Source organism: Apostichopus japonicus, chromosome 23 (genome assembly GCF_037975245.1).
Source record: "Apostichopus japonicus isolate 1M-3 chromosome 23, ASM3797524v1, whole genome shotgun sequence".
In the NCBI taxonomy this organism is placed as follows: Eukaryota; Metazoa; Echinodermata; class Holothuroidea; order Aspidochirotida; family Stichopodidae; genus Apostichopus; species Apostichopus japonicus.
Genome location: NC_092583.1, coordinates 2,317,346 through 2,339,978, shown reverse-complemented (window position 1 = coordinate 2,339,978; position 22,633 = coordinate 2,317,346). Strand labels below are relative to the sequence as shown.

Here is a 22,633-nt window from a genome sequence, read left to right as displayed (position 1 = left end):
CCATGAGTTGGCGCGTAGCGTACAAGAAAATTTTGGGATTTACAAACCCTCTAGATGGCCGAAAACGGCACTTCCCGAGGTTTCCAAGCGGCATATACCCAACTTTAGAATGGGGATATCAAATCCGAAATATCTCATAATCAGAATCCAAAATACTTTTTTTTTTAATTTCGGGTGTTATTTTGGGAAAATTGCCCCTGTCAGTCTTGTTTCAGGCGCTACGTTAGAATGTTCTAGAGCTCTTTTATATTATTCGATTAAGAAAATGGCCTCATGCAGACTATTATAGGCCTATACACATGCAGTACACAATTTCACATAGTTACATTCCTAGGTACAGATTGCTAGGGCATCCAGGTGAAACGTGTATTAAGCATTACCCTGGTAACATGAGATTCTCAGCTGTTCGAGGGAACATGTACTAGGGCCTATATGAATACTATGAGGGTGCATATATGTACTATATCAATACCGTGGGCGCAATAATACATTTTGTTGTTATAGGGCCAATGGAGCCTACAGTCAACTATTCTTGCTTTTTTGAAAAGATCGCACTGCGTTTATGGTAGGCGAGAAATGAAGCTAAAAAAGAGCCGTACATTCACGATGATGCATAAATGTAGGCATGAAAATATTCTTATCCCTGTCATTTGGTGTGGGGGGATATGGTGTATTACATCCCCTCCACCCATTTTCAGGGGGGATATATCCCACCTCCCCCCCCCCAGGATCGCCGCCCATGTTCTTAATAACTCAAACCAAATAATGTTATTTTAAATTGGAAAGAAGATATCATCTCTTGGTGGACACTCAACACCACTCAACACCACTACACTCAACACCACTCAACACCACTCTACACTCACCACCAGCACCACTACACTTTTACACCACACAACACTCAACATCACTACGTTATGCATATGACAGAAATGGTTAATTAAACAATGTCATCTAAAAATATAATAAAATCCCACTTATATACGCAATGAACCAACACTGTACATACTGCATCTTACAAACTACACTGCGGAAATTTCTCTCCTTAGTACCTTTATTTTTCTTCCTGTTCTTTTGATGTTTCCCATCTTTTTTCCCCCCTGTAACCTTCAAGATGAGTAATTGTGAGTTCAGATATATTCCAGCAAATATAATTTGTAACAGTGCACTATCGATTTTATGCAATGAACCCTTTTGCCGTAACAGGTTTTTATTAACTTAAACATGTTGTACCTTCCCGAATAACTCGTTTAGGGTTTCTGGTGGTTAAATGTTAATTCAGATAAACAGCTTCAATACACTCGCCAAGGATTCTTATTACGGCTGTCTCTTTTCTTGTCGCCCTACCCGAAATATACTTCTGTATAGGTCCGTATACGTTATATGAAGTGTATACGTTAGGCTCCGTTCACGCGACATCTGGACTGTGATAGGTAATGGGTTGTATCGAACTTGACCTCATGGCGTCTGTCGTACGATATGTTAAAAGCAACGGATGTCTTTATGCAGAGATTTGTAATGCAAGCAAAACAGGAGAGAACGGTTGTGCTAGTAAATATTTCTATAGCTAATCTGGTTTATAAAATATCTAGCAGGAATGCTCCTTTAAGGATAAATTGACAATGACGTCAGACTTCCCAGTACAGGTCTAAATGTTGAATGATTTCTTCAGTTCTAATAACTCTACCAAAACGTATTCTTTTATCTCCATATAGCCTAAACAAAAGACATCTAGTTTGGATGGCATTCAACACCATCTGTATTTAACCAATTTGCACTACTTTTGGAAACATGTTTTGATGCCGTAAAAGTCTTACGTTTTTCCTCGATAAATTTTGTGTTGCGTCTAAGGAAATGACCTATAATGCTCTATGTGTTAGACTATATAGTCCAGTCACTTGCAATAATATTCCTCATCTATTTAAAAGGGTCATTCCTCAAAATTAAAAGTGGTTTAGAAGTGCAACATATCAAAATTTGATTTTGTTTTTAATTTTTTTAGCTTGCCTTAACTTATCCTTCAATATGAAGTTTATATGCTCCTTTGCTATATAAACTGTTGTTTAGGCAGGGGCGATCGTGGAGTTACGCTAGGGTAGGGTGGAAAGGAGAGTGGAATTTTCAGTGGACACGAATATATTGAAATCATCTTTTTGCTCCTGCTGAGTAAGAAATGTTCTGTGCTTGTCGTCACCTCGCTACGGTATCATAGCAACCATTTAGCTAAATCCATACTCAGTCTCTGAATATCAAAGCCCGTAGCCAGGATTTCCGAGTTTAACGAGGAGGGGAGTAAGGAGGGCAAACATTTAAGGAGGGTGACCTGCAAGGGGGAAGGCGGGGGGGGGGCGCATAGTAGACTGCCAGTCTGTTTTGAGTGATAAGTAAATATCATAAAATATTTTTAAAAAATTAAAATATTTTAAACATTTTAATAATGCAACGAGGAGACACATTTCTAACCTTTTTAACTTTATCAAAAACACCTTAAACGTCACGTAATTATATTGACGTTTGTTCGCACGTGAGATGTACATATGAAAATCCCAGAACGGATTGCATGATAAAGAAGAAGAAAAAGAAGATGAAGGGAGGGAGGGAAAAATGAAGAAAAAAAAAACGCACAACAGACGAAAGAAACAAAATCACAATAATGCAATGCCCTATTCAAGAGGCCCAGAAAAAGCAATAATGAACAACTTAAAGCTTTATATGACCGTTGAATCGACACTCCTCATCTTGCTCTTGATTGACGATCTGGTCTCGGAAAATGGCGGGGTGACTTGTAAAGTCGAGAGTCGATCAATAAATTAACAAGTGACGCAGGCTATAGTAGTATATAGTGACCATCTACTTACACAACAAGGCTTATATCACTTCTTACAAAAGGTATTTTGACATTGATATGATGACGTCAGAAATCAGATTTTTTTTCTTCTTTTTTTCCTCTTTATCTCTCTCTCTCTCAAATTCCCCAATCATTTTGATTAAATTGCTTTCGCTTCCTGAGACAATTTGACAGGATGGTCTTGAACCAATGATGGAAAAATTGAGGTCCATTACGGGATAGTTACTCAGCAGTTTATTGTCAATGAGGTAAAATAAAAAAATTGCTCTTTTTAGATTTTTTTTAAGAAGTTTAGAAAAGAGAGTTGGCTGATTAAAAAAAAAATGGATAAAAATTCATTTTCTCCCATCAGAAAATCTAAGAAAAACGAAAATCGTCAGAAACCTTGAAAAATCCATTCATAATAACAATAACCAAAACAATGCCAATGACCAAACACAAATCGACGTTGTGGTTGTCGCAGTAAATTTTAAAAAAAACCTACTCAAATATAGTCTCAAATAGTTTGTAAAAAATTTCATTCAGTTTGGTCATTCAGAAAAATATACGGAGGAAATTTTCAGTTTAAAATTGGCGATTTTTTTTTCAGTCGTAAATATAGATAATATAATCGCTTGTAGTTATAATTCGACTCGCTAATGGCGATATGTCGACAATATTGTTGAGCCTAGTTGAGCCTAAATATAGGCTAGGCTTAACTATCAGTGGCGTGCGCATGGGGTGAGGAGGCCCCCCCCCTCCACAACCAACACTAACTCTACCCCACCCACATCAAAACACCAGCGACCCAGGAAATGTCAATTTAGAGTGAAAAGGTTTTGGGTGCAAAAAATATGGCAGTGGCGTGCAAGTGAGGGGGCGAGGTGGGGAGGGGGTGGAAGGCGGAGGTGTGCCTCCTCTCCGACTTTCCATAGTCAGTCGGGTTGAAATGGTTCATTCGGGGATTATTTTTACATTCAGTCGGAGGAGAATAAGACTGCTACGGGTACACTTCCCCACTCTCCCCACACCCACCTCAATTTCAAATTCACAAAAAAAATATTTATTAGCAAAACCATTGCGTTAAGGGTATAGATTCTGTTTTTTTTTTCTTTGACTTATTTCTTTTTTCATTAAGAACTATCTGTATATGTGAAAACTTAAAAAAAATAATGCCAGACGGGGGGAGTCGATCCGTTTCAAGGTTGGGGGGGGGGGGGGTAAACTTACCGATACAAGCCTTCCACGAATGCCAATACTCTTGATCAGAAGAAAACACAAAGTGGCTGTAAATTTTTTAACCCCCCCCCCTTCTACCCCATCCCACAGGTATACCTATAACCAATGTCTGTATAGGAAGCAACGGGTATTCAAGAACATTATTCCAAGCAGGTGTTCTAATATTCATTTAACATGTACCGTACTGCTTTAGATATATACGTTGAAACAGACAATCCAAAGTTTCGTATCTATATATTGTTTTGTTCATTCATCCACTAGGGATTATTTGAGGGGGTGGGGGGGTGGTGGTGGAATCATATTATTCCCCACAGGTGCCAGTAACCCTCTGCTACCTATAGGATCGACGGTCCTGAAAGATAAACACTACTTTTGTCCACCTTAGATTTTCTGGATTTTGTCCTAATTTTGAGTTATATTTTACCCCCCCCCCCCCCATTCCAAGTTTTCTCAGTGAGCTCGATTATAACAAAGCAATATTTGGAATTGGAAACATCCACACAATTTCAGAGGATCATTAGCACAACATGAGATTAACGTATACTCAATGAATGAAGATGACAGGCGGCAGATGAGAGTAATATATGGGGGAGGAGGTACAGACTTGGAAGGGCAGTGGGACACGTGACTTTGATTTGAGGAAACAAACCTCTCGACAGAAGTGACCATCTGTACATTCAGACCAGTAATTGAATTTATTCCCCAACAAAACGGCCCTGTTGAGTTACAGTGTTCATGATTCTCAACTACAGGTTACTCACTAAAAAAAAAGGTACTTTTTCAATAAAAATATCGAAACCAGGTTCTTTTCATAAACATATATGGGCACTTGTAGTTTATGAAAAGAGGTACTTTTGAAGTGTTTTTTATTCTTCACAAAACTTGAGGAGGAAGGGGGAGGGAGGGGGGCATGTACACACTTCCCCGGGCTCCGGCTATACACCGCCACTGTATCGAAACATTTTTAATTTCAGGTAAAACCATAGAATGTTACAATGAGACCCTAATATGGAAAATGAAGTTATTCCAGACTATTCGTTGAAAAGCACCATTTCAATATCTTGTCCCTAACTCAAGTAATGGTTGATTGAATGTAAACTTTATTTTTTTTGCTGGCTAAACCATCGATTCTCCCAGGAAACGGATCACAGTAGGTGGTCTGTAATTTCATAACTGCCAAGATGCAGACCATTTTCAGCACAATAGTATTAAGCAACCAACTTCGGAATATCCCTTTAATATTCCCCAAACTGCCGATATTGTATCAGAAAAAGGAAAACATTTTTTTTTCCTTTCATTTTTATTAGTTCATTAGATAGCCTTGAAGGAGACTATGCGCTTATTGTACAAAAAGAACCACATGAAAGACCCCCCCCCCCCCAAAAAAAAAAAATCAATTTGCATGAGAATGAATGAATGAATGAACTAGAGAATAATTGGAAATAATATCATGGCTTTCTTAGTCCTCAAAAAGAGCTGAAAATAATCTCGAAGGTTAACGAATTTCTTTTATTTGGGTTGTCATAACTCATAATCGATCAGGTGTATGGAAAAACGCTTGAAATACTTGACAACTTGCGGCAAGTCAACTGCAAAAATCGGTCTAAGGAATGATCGGATTCGGGGTAATATTTTGAGTTAAACTTGTTGCCTGGAAACTGAATGTTTATATCTAGTCATTATAGTACAAACCGTTATGCAGCAACTATAAAAACAATAATAATAACTTCGTACGCATGATATAAATGTAACATAAATAAATAAATATATATATATGGGAAGAGGGGGATTTTAAACCGGCTGAGAGGAGGGGGGGATGAAACGCTTAATCTTGCTGAGGATTTGAAGAGGGGTAACTTGAGGGGGATGTTGCTCTCTTGTGCGTTGAAGGAAAAAAACGAAGATTGTCGGACTTCGAGCAATTCACTTGAGACAGAACAAATGAATACGCGGTTTTGATGTATACACACACCCAGTTGATGATGGTATTCACCACAACATACTAATACGTTGTTCATTCATACTTAGTAAAGACTCCTAAATCCTATTGGTCCATTCAGGTCAGCTGACCGTGGTTAATCCTGTGAGTAACGCACGGTAAAATTACGGGGCATCACTTTAATAAATCTTTGGTTATATGTAACCAAAAATGTTTTGTTTTATGATTTTTCCCCCACACAAATGGTAGTGTATGAATGAACGGGGTTAATCAACGGTCTAGCGTGCGTTACTCACATGATTAATGCACTCCGGGTGTTAATGCTATCGCTGGATGCACTCGGGCTCCGCCCTCGTGCATCGCTTGCATTATCCCCCGATCGTGCATTAATCCTGTGAGTAACGCACGCTAGACCGTTGATTAACCCCTTATTTATGTATATTTATATATATTAAGTAATTACATGAATAGCTAAATTCTTTATGAACTAGGACAATGTTATCCTGTCTAGTTATTACTCCTTAAAGTATCTGTATCATTCTGCTCATTCAACTTGTATTATATTTTTCTTCTTTTACCAGGGAGTCTTCTACTCTGTTAAGCCAATGCAGGCTTCATAGAAGACTTCCTTTCACATTGTAATGTTTTTGTGATAAAACAAGTAAATAAACAAACAAACAATTATTGTACGGCAGCTGTAGGTGCAAGGGTCACGTGTGTATCTATGGCGTAGATAATTAACATTGCGTAATGATAGCCTATTATATAACTCTCTTTTTTTTCAAAGAGGAAACGGAAAATAAAATAAAAGGGGGGGGGGGGACCGTGAATGTTGGCAAAACAAGGAAGAAAAAGAAAACTTGAAAAATGAGGCGTATGTATGTGGGGACCAGACAGGTAGAAGGACGCTGTAAAAGTGTCATTTTCCTTCCTTGATGGTTTGTATCAAGATTACCGTGGCTTTGAAGATGAGTGCTTTATGGGGCCACTTAAGCATCGAATCAGTATAATATTGCTGTGAATAAACTCATAATACCTTTCATTTTTTCTATTTTTTTTCCAATCATACTTTTATAACAAATACTAGTACTTCTTCTCGGAAAATGGGAATTGAATTACATCAAAAGGATAACAGATTCCCACACCCTTGTCATATATTTTTTTTCGCTTGCGTTTATTTTTTTTGCCCTCGTCATCCTTCTTATTCTCCGTTTCTTTACCCCTCTTTTAGTTTTCAACTCAAGTCAACTCAAAACAAAAGTTGAGTTAGTTTTAACGGTTCGGTTTAATAAGTTAAGATTACACTTCTTTTATAGTTATTATTGTTGTTTAAATATGGAATATGACAGAGACAATTTGCCATCGATCCGGAAATTTATAAGGTACATTGTGCAGGTGTGTTACCCATAAAATTAACCTTACATTTACGCTACTCATATATAATATGTCAATGCCTGGTATCTCCCTTTTTAGTGCAAAATGAACGTGTGGATCTTTTCATCTCAATTATTTCTTCTATTGATCGAAGTTTGAAGAGAGTCTTCCTGCAAAGAACTCCCAAGTGATACGAGATGTTAATATGACAAACACATTGTCAATGTCATATATATAAATATATAATAATATATATATACTTTATATGTATTATATATGTATAATATATAAATATATATATATATATGTATATATAATATATATATATAAATATATATACATATATTTATATATATTATATATATATATTTATATATATTATATATATATATATATATATATATATATATATATATATATATATATATATATATATATATATATATATATATATATATATATATAGAAACTATGTAACACCTAACAATTATAGGCTGCTCTTCCTATCAGCCGATACCGCTGACCACATTCTACCCCATCTACTACACCGGAGAACCGTACGAAACGTCACTGTACAGTATCTCAATTTTGGTTGCAAAGACATTGGCAAGGGGGAGGGGGCGGGGGAATATCCCCTGCTTCCACCATCCACCGCCAGTCTTGGGAAATTAGTGCTGTCAGCGGCAGGGAAAGAATTATACCACCCCTTTTCAAACTCGCTTAAAACTCATTTCTTAGCGTAACCTGGCGTCTTGAGCTATGTAAAGCCTTACCTTATAGTCTAAATATAGTACCCCATTTATGCCTATTTTTGCACCATTTGACGTCAACAAATTTCATAGTTATCCTCATCAGAGTCGCCTTCAACAGTCTAATTGCCACAACGTCCCCTTCTTTATGAAATCCTTCATTCGACTCTCGCCCTTCCATAAAACTTCAACCCCTACTTAAATCTGTTGGAGGGCGGTGGGGGGATATGTCCCCTCCCCCTACCCCAATATATTACTTGTATAGTTCTTTTCATAAGGGCAAACCGACAGTCAAGATAAGCCCCAAATTGTTCTTTCTTTAGTTAAATCTCATTTTTTTTTTATTGGCAGACATTGTATCAACTTTAAAACATATTTGCTAGAGAACTCAAGTTTCAATATCTCAAGCTGACCAGGAAATTGACCAATTCAACCCGACAAGTTCACGTTGATAGGGCCTCCAATTTGTGAGAGGCATTTACCAAAGAGGAAAGCACAAGAGAAAACACCTCGCGCTATCTTGTACTATATGAAACACAACTCCTAAACCTAATACCATGCTGGGGTCATATTATACTCTTAAATAATCACAATTTGACTTTTTTCTTTTAAAGGTAATGTGAAGACAAAATGAAAGGAAATTTAATCTCTGGGGAGCATCGTCGGTGTTTTTAATTGGCCGTTTAATGCGATATAGTTGATATACTGTAGTCCGGGAAGATATGAGAATCTTTTATAAAGCCTATGTGTGATACACATCGTCATCATATCGGTGACATTTTCACACACACACACACACAAAAATGTCAAATTCCAAGCAAAAGGTTTTTTTTATTTTTTTCATAATCTTACTTTTTTTAATTACTGTCAAGAATTGTCTCCATCTTCTCTTACACGTACAACCTTTCCAAGAGGGTGATTTGAGCAACCTCTTCCGGTTATTTAAGATGATTCCTTGAGTGTGTTTGGACAAAAAAAAAGTAACATCGGTGAAGAGAAAAGAAAATCATATTTCCGACACTTTTTTTTTTTTGGTGGCTGTTTTTTGTTGTTGCCCGCAGCTATACTTTACTTTAAGTGAACAAAGTGCTGTTGCTGTGGCTATTTCTGCCCGATTGTTATCTGTTGTTAGGGCAAATATGAATATTTGGAGGATCGTTCAAGGTAAATGACCCCGCCAATAGATAACTTGTAACGATCGGAGAGGACAAATGTCCAGTTCGGCGATCGCTCAAAGTTATAAAGGTTCATTTTTTTTTCTTCAAAAAGTACTTGATAATAAATGTTTCTTTTTTATTCTTCTTTCTTTTCTTCGAATTTTTTTCAATGAAACATACGTCAAAGTTGTTGACAACGAATAAAACGGCTGTAGTATGCATGAACTCTTCAACCGGTCACGTGACTTCAGAAATACAAAAGCGTTTGCAAATCCTGTACAAACGTCGAACCGATAAAAAACCATATATTTGAAGGTCATTTCCTTATTTTCTTGTTGTTGTTATGGTTCTTCAATTTGTTGTTGTTGTTTTGTCGTCGTTTTTAATAGTTTGTCAGAATAAGGAATAAGGAAACCTATCAATTCAGATTTTTTTTTTAAATAAATTTTATACTTACATTTTTTTAAACTTTTTTCTTTTAGATATAATCATGGCCATATCACGCATTATAACAACGCTCACCGTCCTGTTCCTAACTTTACTAGTTGTCACAGTGTGGTCTTACCCGTTAGTCAACCCGAAGGAACCGCAGGAAGGCTTGTACAATGACCTCATCCACGTGCTTAAATCAAAGGTCGACTACGGGTCATCAGCAGCAGGTGGCAGCAGGAACAGACAACATAGCGTCGTCGACGGCTTCGGCATTCCACTCGTTCCCGCGGACGCCTCCTCGCACGATATGCACCTGGTCAGGTGGAACCCGCAGCAACTAAAAGAGATAACAGCAATACAGGATGCTATTCAGGATGTAGGTAAACGTGATTACGGTGATTTAGGATTCTTCTTCGGTAAACGCACCAATTCAGACGATACCGGGATGCAACGGCAGAACAGGGATTATAACGATTTGGGTATGTTCTTCGGTAAACGCAACGGAAATGACGTCACAGTGGACAGAGATTTTGCAGACTTTGCTGCATAATTTGTTTGAAAGGAAGAATTAAAAAAAAAATCAACACAAACACAGAAAAGGAAAAAAATGGAAAGCGAGAAATAAGAAAGGAGAATTATGCAGTAGGAGAGGTCGTCAGGTGTAAATGATGTTCTCATAATGTGCCATCTCGTAGAATACCAGCCAAAAAAAATGAAATATAAAATTAAAAACGGTAAAGACCGTAAGCTGTTGTCTTCATATTATCATCTCTACCGTATCAGGACGGTGCCCCCCTTTTCGGTTAGTCTGTTTGAAATGATGGGGCCTTCCGCTATATGAGCTATATATGATTCATTCAATGCTATTTTTTCTCAATTTTTTGGGATCATCATTAACCGTCATTAATAATAATAATAATTATTTTAAATAATTAAAATTAAAATAATAAATAAGTAAAATAAAATAAAATGAAGAATTTCAAATTAATTGTTGAACAATGTAGGAATTTTACAATCCTTGTTTTTTTTTCTTGTTTTTTCTTTGATTGAATATTTCTTAAACAGTATATATCATTAAGAGATGCAGATGGATTAATTTAACGACAATATGACGAAAATGGAGAAAAACAAACAATGTTAGCCTTAGAATCCCTCGAATAGCTTCTAACAACTGCATGTATCTGACGAAATATATCAGCTATTTAGCTGAGACTAAGTATACCGTCACGTAAACATCGGTTTGTAAATGGACGTAGAGAATCAATTTACAAGAATTTTATTGTTGACAATAGTGCATTTTCAGGACCTGTTATATGAGAAAAGAGAAGGGGAAGATTTGTTCTAGAAATATGTTTTATTGAATTCTTATATTTTGCAGATTCCTTGATATATCAAATGCGTATTCTGGAAAATATCTCGACTTTTTAGACATTTTTTGTGTGGATGAAAATCTTATTCCATATAAGAAGGAAAATTTGTAAGATATTAGAATATATGTCCCTAATATATATCTATATTTCTTCTTCCGAATCCTCTTTTTTTTTCTTCTTTTTTCCTCTTCTGCTTCTTTCCTTTAAAGTGTTTAGTCCGTGATGTTCCTTGATAATTCTTTCATAATCATGTCTTCTTTAAATGAACCGTTACTTGAATATTACAAAAAAAATGATAAAAATCAATACTTGTGTGTAGCGGACCATGAGGAATGATGTAGGGTAGAAATAGGTCCTATAACACTCATAAAGACATTTTACGACGGTGAAAATGAATTGCTTCAAGTAATAATACTTACTGAAAACCCCTGCTTGAAACATCAACAACAAAATAGCAGCAGTGAATTTACTTTGTAAAACCGATGTATTTATATCTTTTAAAGGTAATGGGTGCGTTTGCGCAGTAGTAACTGATGACGTCAGTATGATATAATAATTACTGAAAGTAGACATAACCGATAGAAATTTAAAATAAAAGATATACTTCAAGACAAGACAATTTACCATCACAAACATTTCCCATCCACTTCCTTCACCCTCACCCGTCACCCTCATCATATCAACACCCCTCTCCCACCCCTGCCCAAATACGTAGTCACATGACAGAAACGAATTTGAATGTTTTGTTTCATCAATGTGTCTGATTATCAATTTAAGCCAACCCCGTTTAATAACAGATAATAAGAATTCCATGTAATAAAAACCTGTAACTGCGTTATAGTATTGAAATACAAGTTAAGCAGATTCTTAACATCTTTTGTTCTTGCTTTCTTTGTTTGTTTGTGTTTTGCTTCCTTTGTTTCACCCCAGGGTGTTGTTCTATATGCAAATATACAAGATTCATTTCGTGTAACTTTTCAACAGCAAAAGATATAGCAGTATCCCCCTCCCCCCCCCCACGCCGTATAGTTAGATGGGCAGTCATTTCCAACAACCCTTTTTGTTGATGCCGACAGTGAACGTTAGCGCAAGCTATATACATTTTCCCAGTCAATTAAAGTATTTAACATTTCAGTTAAAAGGGATATTCCGGTATCTCTCAGATAATGTGACACATATATACATGGACAAAAAACAACAAACATACGCCGTACTGTTAGTTGACCACCCCATCACAATATTTTGTCCATAACTCAAGATATGATTGATTGAATGTAACCTATTTTGAGTATATATGCTAAACACATGATTCTTCCCTGGAGGGAATCACAGTAGTTGGTCTGTGATATCAGAACGGAAAACTTTTTCCGTACAAAGCTATATACTTTCCTATTACAATCTTCTAATTAGAGAGAGATAAACCATTTATTCTGTGAGATAACTGTGTGTTAAGTAGGCCCTGTTATATTTTACGAAACCAAATTAACTGGATTGCCGTGATGGCGTCATCCACTTTACTGTTACCAGATACATTCAGAGAATATCATAAAAAATTAAAAAATTCAGCCCAAGCGCTGGAATGGTCTGCCAATATATCTGTGCGGAGTTCTCCCACTCGCAGTCAGTTCAAGTCTTGCTTGAAGACTCATTTTTTCAAGTTGGCGTTCTATTAGGGTTGTACAGCGCTATTAAATACTTCGTAGATTTTAGCGCTTTATAAGTTCATTTATTATTATTATTATCTTTGTCATACGAAATACTATGGAGATTAAGCGAACGACTTCAGCCGCCGGAATATCCCTTTAACTGTCTTTTATACCAAATCATCGAAAGGCAATTACCTTTCACCTGATCTACATATCAATATCTGTGAAACATTGAAGATAATAAAATTTAACAAAGAATCTTTCTTTGTATTAAAAAACGGGAAATTAAGCGAGAAAAAACAAAACCTTGATTCCACTCATTTTCAATTTGATTTGAGCAAATCAAAATGAGAGAGAACAAACGATATAGAACAAACTGGAGAGATAACCTTAAATAACTCCAGTTATTTTACATCTATGTACCCTTCACTACATTCTCACGCACATAGTAGTATCTACATGATTTACCAAAAGGGAACATTTAAGGATCGAAATTGTTTGTGACCAATCACAGATGACGAAGAAAATTAAATATTAAATGATATAATTTCACAAAGTATTCTCACTTGGCTATCCTTTAGTAACGTTATTTGCATACTACACATGGTGTAGCGGTAGAGTTATATATAAGAATATTCGAAGTAGACAAAACAATTTCAACAGTTTTGAAGCACTGTTCTTCAGAAAACGAATTTGGAAAAATTGGAATTATAGTTAGTATCAAGGCATAGCTTTGTCATATAAGTTTGCTAACATGGATTTGTGATTTGGTCCTAATAAATGTTTCAGTGTTTGTTTGAGTGATATATTAGTCAAACATTAATGTCAATAAACAAAGTAATTTCAATGAGTTATGAAGATTCATATAAATTTGACGTCATTGTAAACTTGAGGTTTACTTGGTTATATTTGCTTGCCTTGATCCTCGATGTCTAAAAAGAAATGAAGAGATGGCGCTAGTTTAATACGTTGTCTTAATATATTATGAAATATTGTGATGGTACTTGTAAGCCTGCTGTTGACACTGTATGAAAAGAACCTCATCGCGCCATAAATCTAAGTGAAACATAGGCTGTTCACATTCCGGTCGCAAAGAGTGGTTAGACCCTATGGCCACAGGCAAGGACCAGTGGCGGAGCGTCCATACAGTCAGAGGGGCGGATCCCCCACCCCCTGACGGACTCAAATGGACCGCTGGCGCCCTTTTCAGCCTTTTACCACTTTTTACTTATTCGCGATTATTGACTTTTTTATTGCGCTCTCAAATACCTATTGACATTTGTCACATTTTGTTGGTGTAATTTTCTGACAAAATGGCGATGACACCTATTTATTCTTCGTTTATCTGCAAATTAGCAAGGTCCAGAAAGGGTCATTTCCTGCTATCTAGGGAGTATCTTTACTCAAAAAATATCTGTACGCTCCGCGCCAACCTGTGGTGGCGCTCCGCTTAGATAGTGTCGAAAGCGCCCGTACAGACCATTCTCGCCCCCCCCCCCTGACCAATACCCTTAGCTCCGCCACTGGCAAGGACTCACGCACGCCACCTAAGGCCTTCTGGTCGACCTTTGACCGACCGACCCTCCACACATCATCTCGAGTTCTTTTGCGGCAACAATGGAGATATGACCACAGTCTGAGTGTATGAACACCGGTCCTGCCTTGAACACTTACGAGATTGCAGAACAAAGTCTTTAGCTTACCCTGTCACGCTAACCAACACACGTCAGCTGGAAAAGTAATAACTTTAGAATTATTAATTAAAGATTCCGACCGAGTAAATGAAAAATAATTTGTTCTTTAAGCTAACAGCCAAGCCTCCCATTAGACCTCTCCCCGGAAGACATAACATCTTAGCCCCACCCTACCCCTTCCCGTAAAGAATGGTCCTTGCACCCCTTACAGATTGTGACGCTGATTCTACACAAAATGCAACATAAGTCCCTTTAACAAAATGAGCAAAGAGTTGCTCTATACTGAATGTTAGAAATAGGCATATAATCCACTATACAATATACTAATGTTTATAATGATGGCCGAGACAACACGAGACCAGATAAATTGTTAACTAATCGTGACAACTTACTAATTGATGTTTAGTACACATCCATATACGGTTCAATTCTGGGGGAATGAATGACTTGTGGATTTGGACGAATCCCGTAAACTGCTTCAATATCTCCTTTTGTAAGATTGGTTTAACATTTGATTCTTATTATATTTGCATGTCGATATATACATACATATATATATATATATATATAAATAAATAAATATATATATATATGTGTATATGTATGTGTGTGTGTATATGTATGTATATGTATGTATATGTATGTATATATATATATATATATAACTGTTTAACAGTTTTTCCGTTATTCCTATATATATATATACATATATATACATACATACATATATATATATACATACATACATACATACATACATGCATACATACATACATACATACATATATATATATATATATATATATATATATATATATATATATATATATAGATATATTATCTCATCTCAACTCATCCCAATAATCGGCTTCGAGTCGAAGTGTCTGATAACCTTGGCCGCCCGAACGACGTCATTCCAAATACTTGAAAGGGTCGATCAAATGGTATCAAACACACATGATCGGTAACTATACCTTTTCTTTCTTTTTGCAATATATCCAGTTAATTTCTAATATCTTTAGAGACTTTTCCGCCGACTATTTATTCTTCGTGATAATGTCTCTATACAAATATTCAATATAATTCACCATCCTCTTATAGGAGGAAATTAGATGAGGAAGGTGATGAATTATTGGGTGGAGAAAGAGAATCCTCAGAGAAGCTGTTAAGTGAAGGAGAAGAAGAAGAAGATGATGAAGATGAAGATGATGATGAACGGACAAAGAAAGATATTTAATGTCCGTCTACAGATATTTGAGGTCAGACATCACTTTAGGCTTTCGTTAGCAAACTCCCTGGATAAAAGTCTCTACTTTCCGTCAAGTGGCGTTGGGAGCCAGGTTAGGCTGAGGGAACGATAATGTCTTCATTTCTTCCATAAGGGTATCATGAAAATGAGAATAAATTATTCTTTTCCTCCCATATTTTCCGGGGTTCACTAATTAACCATGTGACTGTTGACTCTTCCTACACTTCCCTTCCCTCCCCTACCCATTGACCCTCCTCTCCTGAGGCCTTCTGTCCACCAAATTCCATCTGTTCATTGCTTCACCGATAGGTCTGCATTATCAGGCTTTGTTAACGACACTCGTTAACAACTGTCGATCTATACACCGTATTGTCTCTTGTTAACCACAGACCAGTATAGTCACAGTATAGTCATTTGAACGATATAGTCATTATAAAGAACATCATATAGAACAGTATAGTCATTTCAACACAGTCTAGTCATTTGAACTATATAGTCATCATAAAGAACATCACATAGAACGGTATAGTCATTTGAACACAGTCTAGTCATTTGAACTATATAGTCATTATAAAGAACATCATATAGAACGGTATAGTCATTTGAACACAGTATAGTCATTTGAACTATATAGTCATCATAAAGAACATCATATAGAACAGTATAGTCATTTCAACACAGTCTAGTCATTTGAACTATATAGTCATTATAAAGAACATCATATAGAACGGTATAGTCATTTGAACACAGTATAGTCATTTGAACTATATAGTCATTATAAAGAACATCATATAGAACAGTGCAGTCATTTGAACACTGCATAGTCATTTGAACTATATAGTCATTATAAAGAACATCACATAGAACGGTATAGTCATTTGAACACAGTATAGTCATTTGAACTATATAGTCATTATAAAGAACATCATATAGAACAGTGCAGTCATTTGAACACTGCATAGTCATTTGAACTATATAGTCATCATAAAGAACATCACATAGAACGGTATAGTCATTTGAACACAGTATAGTCATTTGAACTATATAGTCATTATAAAGAACATCATATAGAACAGTGCAGTCATTTGAACACTGCATAGTCATTTGAACTATATAGTCATTATAAAGAACATCACATAGAACGGTATAGTCATTTGAACACAGTCTAGTCATTTGAACTATATAGTCATTATAAAGAACATCATATAGAACAGTATAGTCATTTGAACACTGCATAGTCATTTGAACTATATAGTCATCATAAAGAACATCACATAGAACGGTATAGTCATTTGAACACAGTATAGTCATTTGAACTATATAGTCATTATAAAGAACATCATATAGAACAGTATAGTCATTTTAACACAGTATAGTCATTTGAACTATATAGTCATTATATACACCATCATATAGAACAGTGCAGTCATTTGAACACTGCATAGTCATTTGAACTATATTGTCATTATAAAGAACATCATATAGAACAGTATAGTCATTTCAACACAGTCTAGTCATTTGAACTATATAGTCATCATAAAGAACATCACATAGAACGGTATAGTCATTTGAACACAGTATAGTCATTTGAACTATATAGTCATCATAAAGAACATATTATAGAACAGTATAGTCATTTGAACACAGTATAGTCATTTGAACTATATAGTCATTATAAAGAACATCATATAGAACAGTGCAGTCATTTGAACACTGCATAGTCATTTGAACTATATAGTCATCATAAAGAACATCACATAGAACGGTATAGTCATTTGAACACTGCATAGTCATTTGAACTATATAGTCATTATAAAGAACATCATATAGAACAGTATAGTCATTTCAACACAGTCTAGTCATTTGAACTATATAGTCATCATAAAGAACATCACATAGAACGGTATAGTCATTTGAACACAGTATAGTCATTTGAACTATATAGTCATTATAAAGAACATCATATAGAACAGTATAGTCATTTTAACACAGTATAGTCATTTGAACTATATAGTCATTATATACACCATCATATAGAACAGTGCAGTCATTTGAACACTGCATAGTCATTTGAACTATATTGTCATTATATAGAACATCATAGGGAACAGTATAGTCATTTGAACACAGTATAGACATTTGAACTATATATAGTCATTATAAAGAACATCATATAGAACAGTTTAGTCATTTCAACACTGCATAGTCATTTGAACTATATAGTCATTATATAGAACAGCATATAGAACAGTATAGTCATTTGAACACAGTCTATAGTCATTAGAAACTTCTCGACGGTATTTGAACCTAACTGTGGTCCCTACGCTATATAGGGTATGGATAGTTAGAGGCTAGGCCCATTAGCGTTATGTCGAATGGGCCTTCTTGGTCGAAACATATAGGATCAAGATTATACCGGTTGGCGTGGTGCCATAACATCTTAGCGAAAGTTTATCAGCATAAATATGTCTGCTGTGTGGACATGTCTGCTGCGTGGACCTGTCTGCTGCGTGGACATGTCTGTTGTGTGGAACTGTCTGCTGTCCGCATATAATGCGGGAGGCCCGGTTTCGAATCCTGGTGGAGGCTGGAAGTTTTTCCACTGTTCTGGAATTTCCACTTACTACAACTTCAAATATATATATATATATATATATATATATATATATATATATATATATATATATATATGACATTGACATTGACATTGGCATTGATTGTTAAGTATAATCTGACAATGTGTTTGTCATTTTAACATCTTATATCACTTGGGAGTTCCTTGCAGGAAGACCCTTTTCAAACTTCGATCAATAGAAGAAATAACTGAGGTGAAAAGATCCACACATTCAGTTTTACACTAAAAATGGAGATGTCAGGTATTGACACATGAATACCAAAAACGATCTGGAGATGACAGTTTACCCCAGAAGCTGTCGAACAGCAGACACCGCTCACAGGGGAACCTAAATACGAATTTCCTACAGGTAAAAAGGCAGGTTCCAAGAATTTTGATTAGATTTATGCAAATTGTATAAAAATATATTTAACGCAGAAAATGTACATGTTGACAATGATGACAAAGTTAAACAACTGTGAAATGAATAATGAATTATTTATTGGCATCGTGATGCTTTTTACACCAGAAGAAGTTTCATATTTCAGAGTTTCCTATTTTGTTTGGGGGGGGGGGTAGGGATTTGAAGATTAAGAGGATTAAGACGAAATTGGTGAAATGATCATCGTACAATGCCAATCCATTCAATATACCCCACCGTCACCAACCCATACCCACCTTCACCCACCCATACCGTCCTTCCCACCCAACCCACATCAAGCTGGTTTAAAAAATAAACTTTCCCGTTTTGAGACAAAAATTCCACACCAGCATAACTATTAATTTTAGGTGAGATCATTTGATTAAAACAAACTATTCTGCATTCGTTTGATGGTGATGATTATATATACCCAAGGGATCACCCCCACGTCTATTATGAACGTTTCCTACATGCCTCTAAGTAAGGGAGTGTTTGGATGACAGGGGAGGGGGAGGTAAGGGGAAGGGGTCGTATGAGCAACCAAACTGATAATTACAAAAGAAAAATATTATATCATATAATTTATGGTTTACAACAATAAAACAGTTTCGCAGGTTTAAGAAGAGGCCTATACCTATAGCCTATGATATGACATGGATCCATAATGGTAACCGCAACCTAATCCATTTCAAAATTATATTAAAATAATTCGAAAATTAAGGTTTTCATAGGATGATGAGAGTGAACCTTTAAAAGATAGCGTCAGAAGAGTTAGAATCTAGAAGTGCTGTATATATATATATATATATATATATATATATATATATATATATATATATAGCACTTAAATGTATACCAGAAGGGATGACGTCATTTTCCAAAATGGCGGAATGATCATCGGATGCAAAATATTTGGGGAATGGGATGTGTGTGTTTGTGGGGGGGGGGGGGGTCTACAATCACCACTCACAATACTTGTCTTTTGTTCAGTAAAATCCTCCAGATCCTACCAAAAAAAAAAAAAATTATCCCTCTTGAGTTTAACCTTCTACGAAGCTGACAAGACAGGACAAAACTGAAAATAATTCCCAGAATGTACTAGAATAATTTGTAATTACCTTAGGAGTCTCGAAGGTTCTCTGAATCAACAGATAACTACTCCTGATCAATAATACTTGTAACGTCTGTGAGTGATCTTCGTTAATTGAATGCTGTAGGCCTGGTCTGACAGGCGGGACTTACTACTCACCACCAGCAAAGAAGGATATATGCGTCTGGGAATTCAGTAAAAACAGCATTCAATGTATATACCTATATAGTTACTTACTTAGTTAGTATACGTTGCCTAACCTTTCAAGGGATTGGTCCCCTCTGTTGTCAGGAATTCAATAGTACTGCCGGCAGATTAGCATACATTCATGGGGCTTTGAATTAGGTTAAGGAATCAGCTTGTATGCTTCTACTGTTTGGTGTAGGAATTTCTTTAGATTGTTGCTCCTTGCACTTTGACGCTATTGACAGTTGAGTGCTTAAGGCGTACTAAGACACCACGCATTACGTATATACATACGTAATACATGTATATATATATATATATATATATATATATAAATGAAAATCGTAATGAGTTGGAAAATCGAGAACAGTGAAGAAACTTTCAGCCTCCACCGGGATTCGAACCACGGGCCTTCCGCTCTGTACGCGGACACCCTAACCACTAGGCTATGGACGCTGATTGTATGTCCAGAGGTTCGAAACCGGTAAGGAAGGTCGTAATTCCACTGTAGGCGTTTGTCACCTGTATCGAACAATACTAGTTCTGTTTTTGGTGACATATTTTGCCTTACTCTTGAGATCAAACATGATGCTAACCAACTCGAAATCATTTGTGATTCCTAAAGCCAGATCTCGAAAGAGATACTTTGAACAGACTTTATGTTAATGCAATGGAGGTAAACGACAAAGGCAAATGAATATATATAAATGAAAATCGTAATGAGTTGGAAAATCGAGAACAGTGAAAAAACTTTCAGCCTCCACTATATATATATATATATATATATATATATATATATATATATATATATATATATATATATATGTATAAATATATATATATATGTATACATATATATATACAAAATTCTTACACCAAACAGTCAAACATGCAGTAAAAGCATGCAAGCTTCAACTATAGCAAAATCCCCTTCCCTAGAAATGTATTTGAGCATTTTATAAAACGTAACTTTCTGACCACGGTAGTAACTCCTTGAACAAGTATACCGCCGGGAACTTGGTGACTCAAACCATCTATTCTCCTCAACGAAGACTGGAAATTATATTCTACATATTTGCCATGCAAAACAAAAGAAACCAACAGTGATTCAGGCGCGTAGCCAAGGGTGGGGGGCGAAAAGGGCAGCCGCCCCCCCCCCCCATTGAGCATATTTTTTTAATGTTTTTATGATATCGCTAGTATTTTCAAAAGAGAAAATGCTAAGATGCAACTTACAAGGCCTGGGAAGTGCCATTTCCAGCGATCTGGGGGGCATTTTCAGCCAAATTTTTTTTGTACGCTTCGCGCCCACTCATAGTGGCGCTACGCTTAGATAGTTTGCAATGCCGAATCTACAGTTTCGCCCCTCCCTTGGCAAATTCCTGGCTACGCGCCTGCAGTGATTCGATTAGAGTAAGGTATATTACGTTCAGTACAAGCAGATTTCACCTCAAATCGCACTGATTAAAACCCTACCAACCTCAGCCCACCTCACCCCAACTCCCCTCACCCCTCGTGCAATACGAGTAACTCCTCATATTTAGTCAGTACTGTTCCTACCTTTGAATGTTATCTTTTCGCTCTTTGCTGAACATGAAAATTAACACTGCAGACCTACATAACTTAGCTATCAAACATTTGTTATGTCAATAGTAATCAAGTTGTTTTCTGTAATCACAACTCATTCACTGGTCGATAATTCAACTCCGCTGGCCACCGTTTTCAAGAAATGATCGACAACCGAATAATAAAGTTGTTGCAAAAAGTAATGAAAAATAATAAAATCCTCCCCCCCCCCAAAAAAAAATAAAAAGAATGATGATTGTCAACTTGGATGGAATCATTCAATACATTACAAAATTTTCATGCACATGTTTATTCATAAGTTGAGAGTTTTTGCTTGTTCTATAAGTGATTTAACCTACAAAGATTTTCGACACTTCTATAGCTCCTTATACAAGTATACGTACTGTAAACTGCACTATTTCTTTAAAAGAGAGAACAGGGGGGGGGGGTAGGAAAGAAAGAAAAACAGTCATCTTAAGAGACAGACGTGAAACATGGTTCGGATATTGATCCACAAAGGATCTCCGTCAATAAGAGATATACCCTTTGTCAGATAGGCGCGTTCATGTTACCGCTTGTTAGAGGCCATGTGCCATTGGGACATCTCTGTTTTCTGACGTGTAAGCTCTAGGATTCACAAGTCAACATCATCCTCTCACAACTCTTAGAGAATGTCTCAAATATACATCCGCTCTTTTTTTCTCTTTGGTTTTTTTTTTCTTGATACTAAAATCCAGCCACTCGATCGCTTGTCTGAATGGTGCCAAGTTTTGCGGTCACAATACGCAGGCAATGGCAGCTGTTGCAGCGCCAAAAAAAAGAAAAGAAGGCACCTCGCATACGTCAAGTCCAGAGAGAAAGGTGTGTGGCAAGCACATAGTCACATTTTTTACTCTAGATTCTGGACCTCTGGACCCTGGATTATTTGCATACATTATACTAAAGCCTATATTTTTAGCCACAAGATTCAGTGTGTTGTTATTGAACAAAACTATCTCTATCTAAACCCATCATTCCCGTTTATATACAAGAAACAATTTATAGAAGCTAAAAGCAGGCTAACCGGAAGTTAATAAACAA

At 36.2% G+C, this 22,633-nt stretch overlaps 1 protein-coding gene across 1 annotated transcript in view; it reads left to right on the top strand.

The window, feature by feature from the left end:
• The window catches only part of LOC139964639 (uncharacterized), a 53,110-nt gene extending 41,152 nt beyond the window's left edge, over positions 1-11,958 (top strand). Inside the window, exon 3 of the mRNA XM_071966405.1 lies at positions 9,768-11,958. Within this exon, the coding sequence (XP_071822506.1) occupies positions 9,776-10,267 (492 nt within the window). The 5' untranslated portion in view covers positions 9,768-9,775 and the 3' untranslated portion in view covers positions 10,268-11,958. The remainder of the gene's footprint in view (positions 1-9,767) is intronic.
• Positions 11,959-22,633: the final 10,675 nt, after the last annotated feature.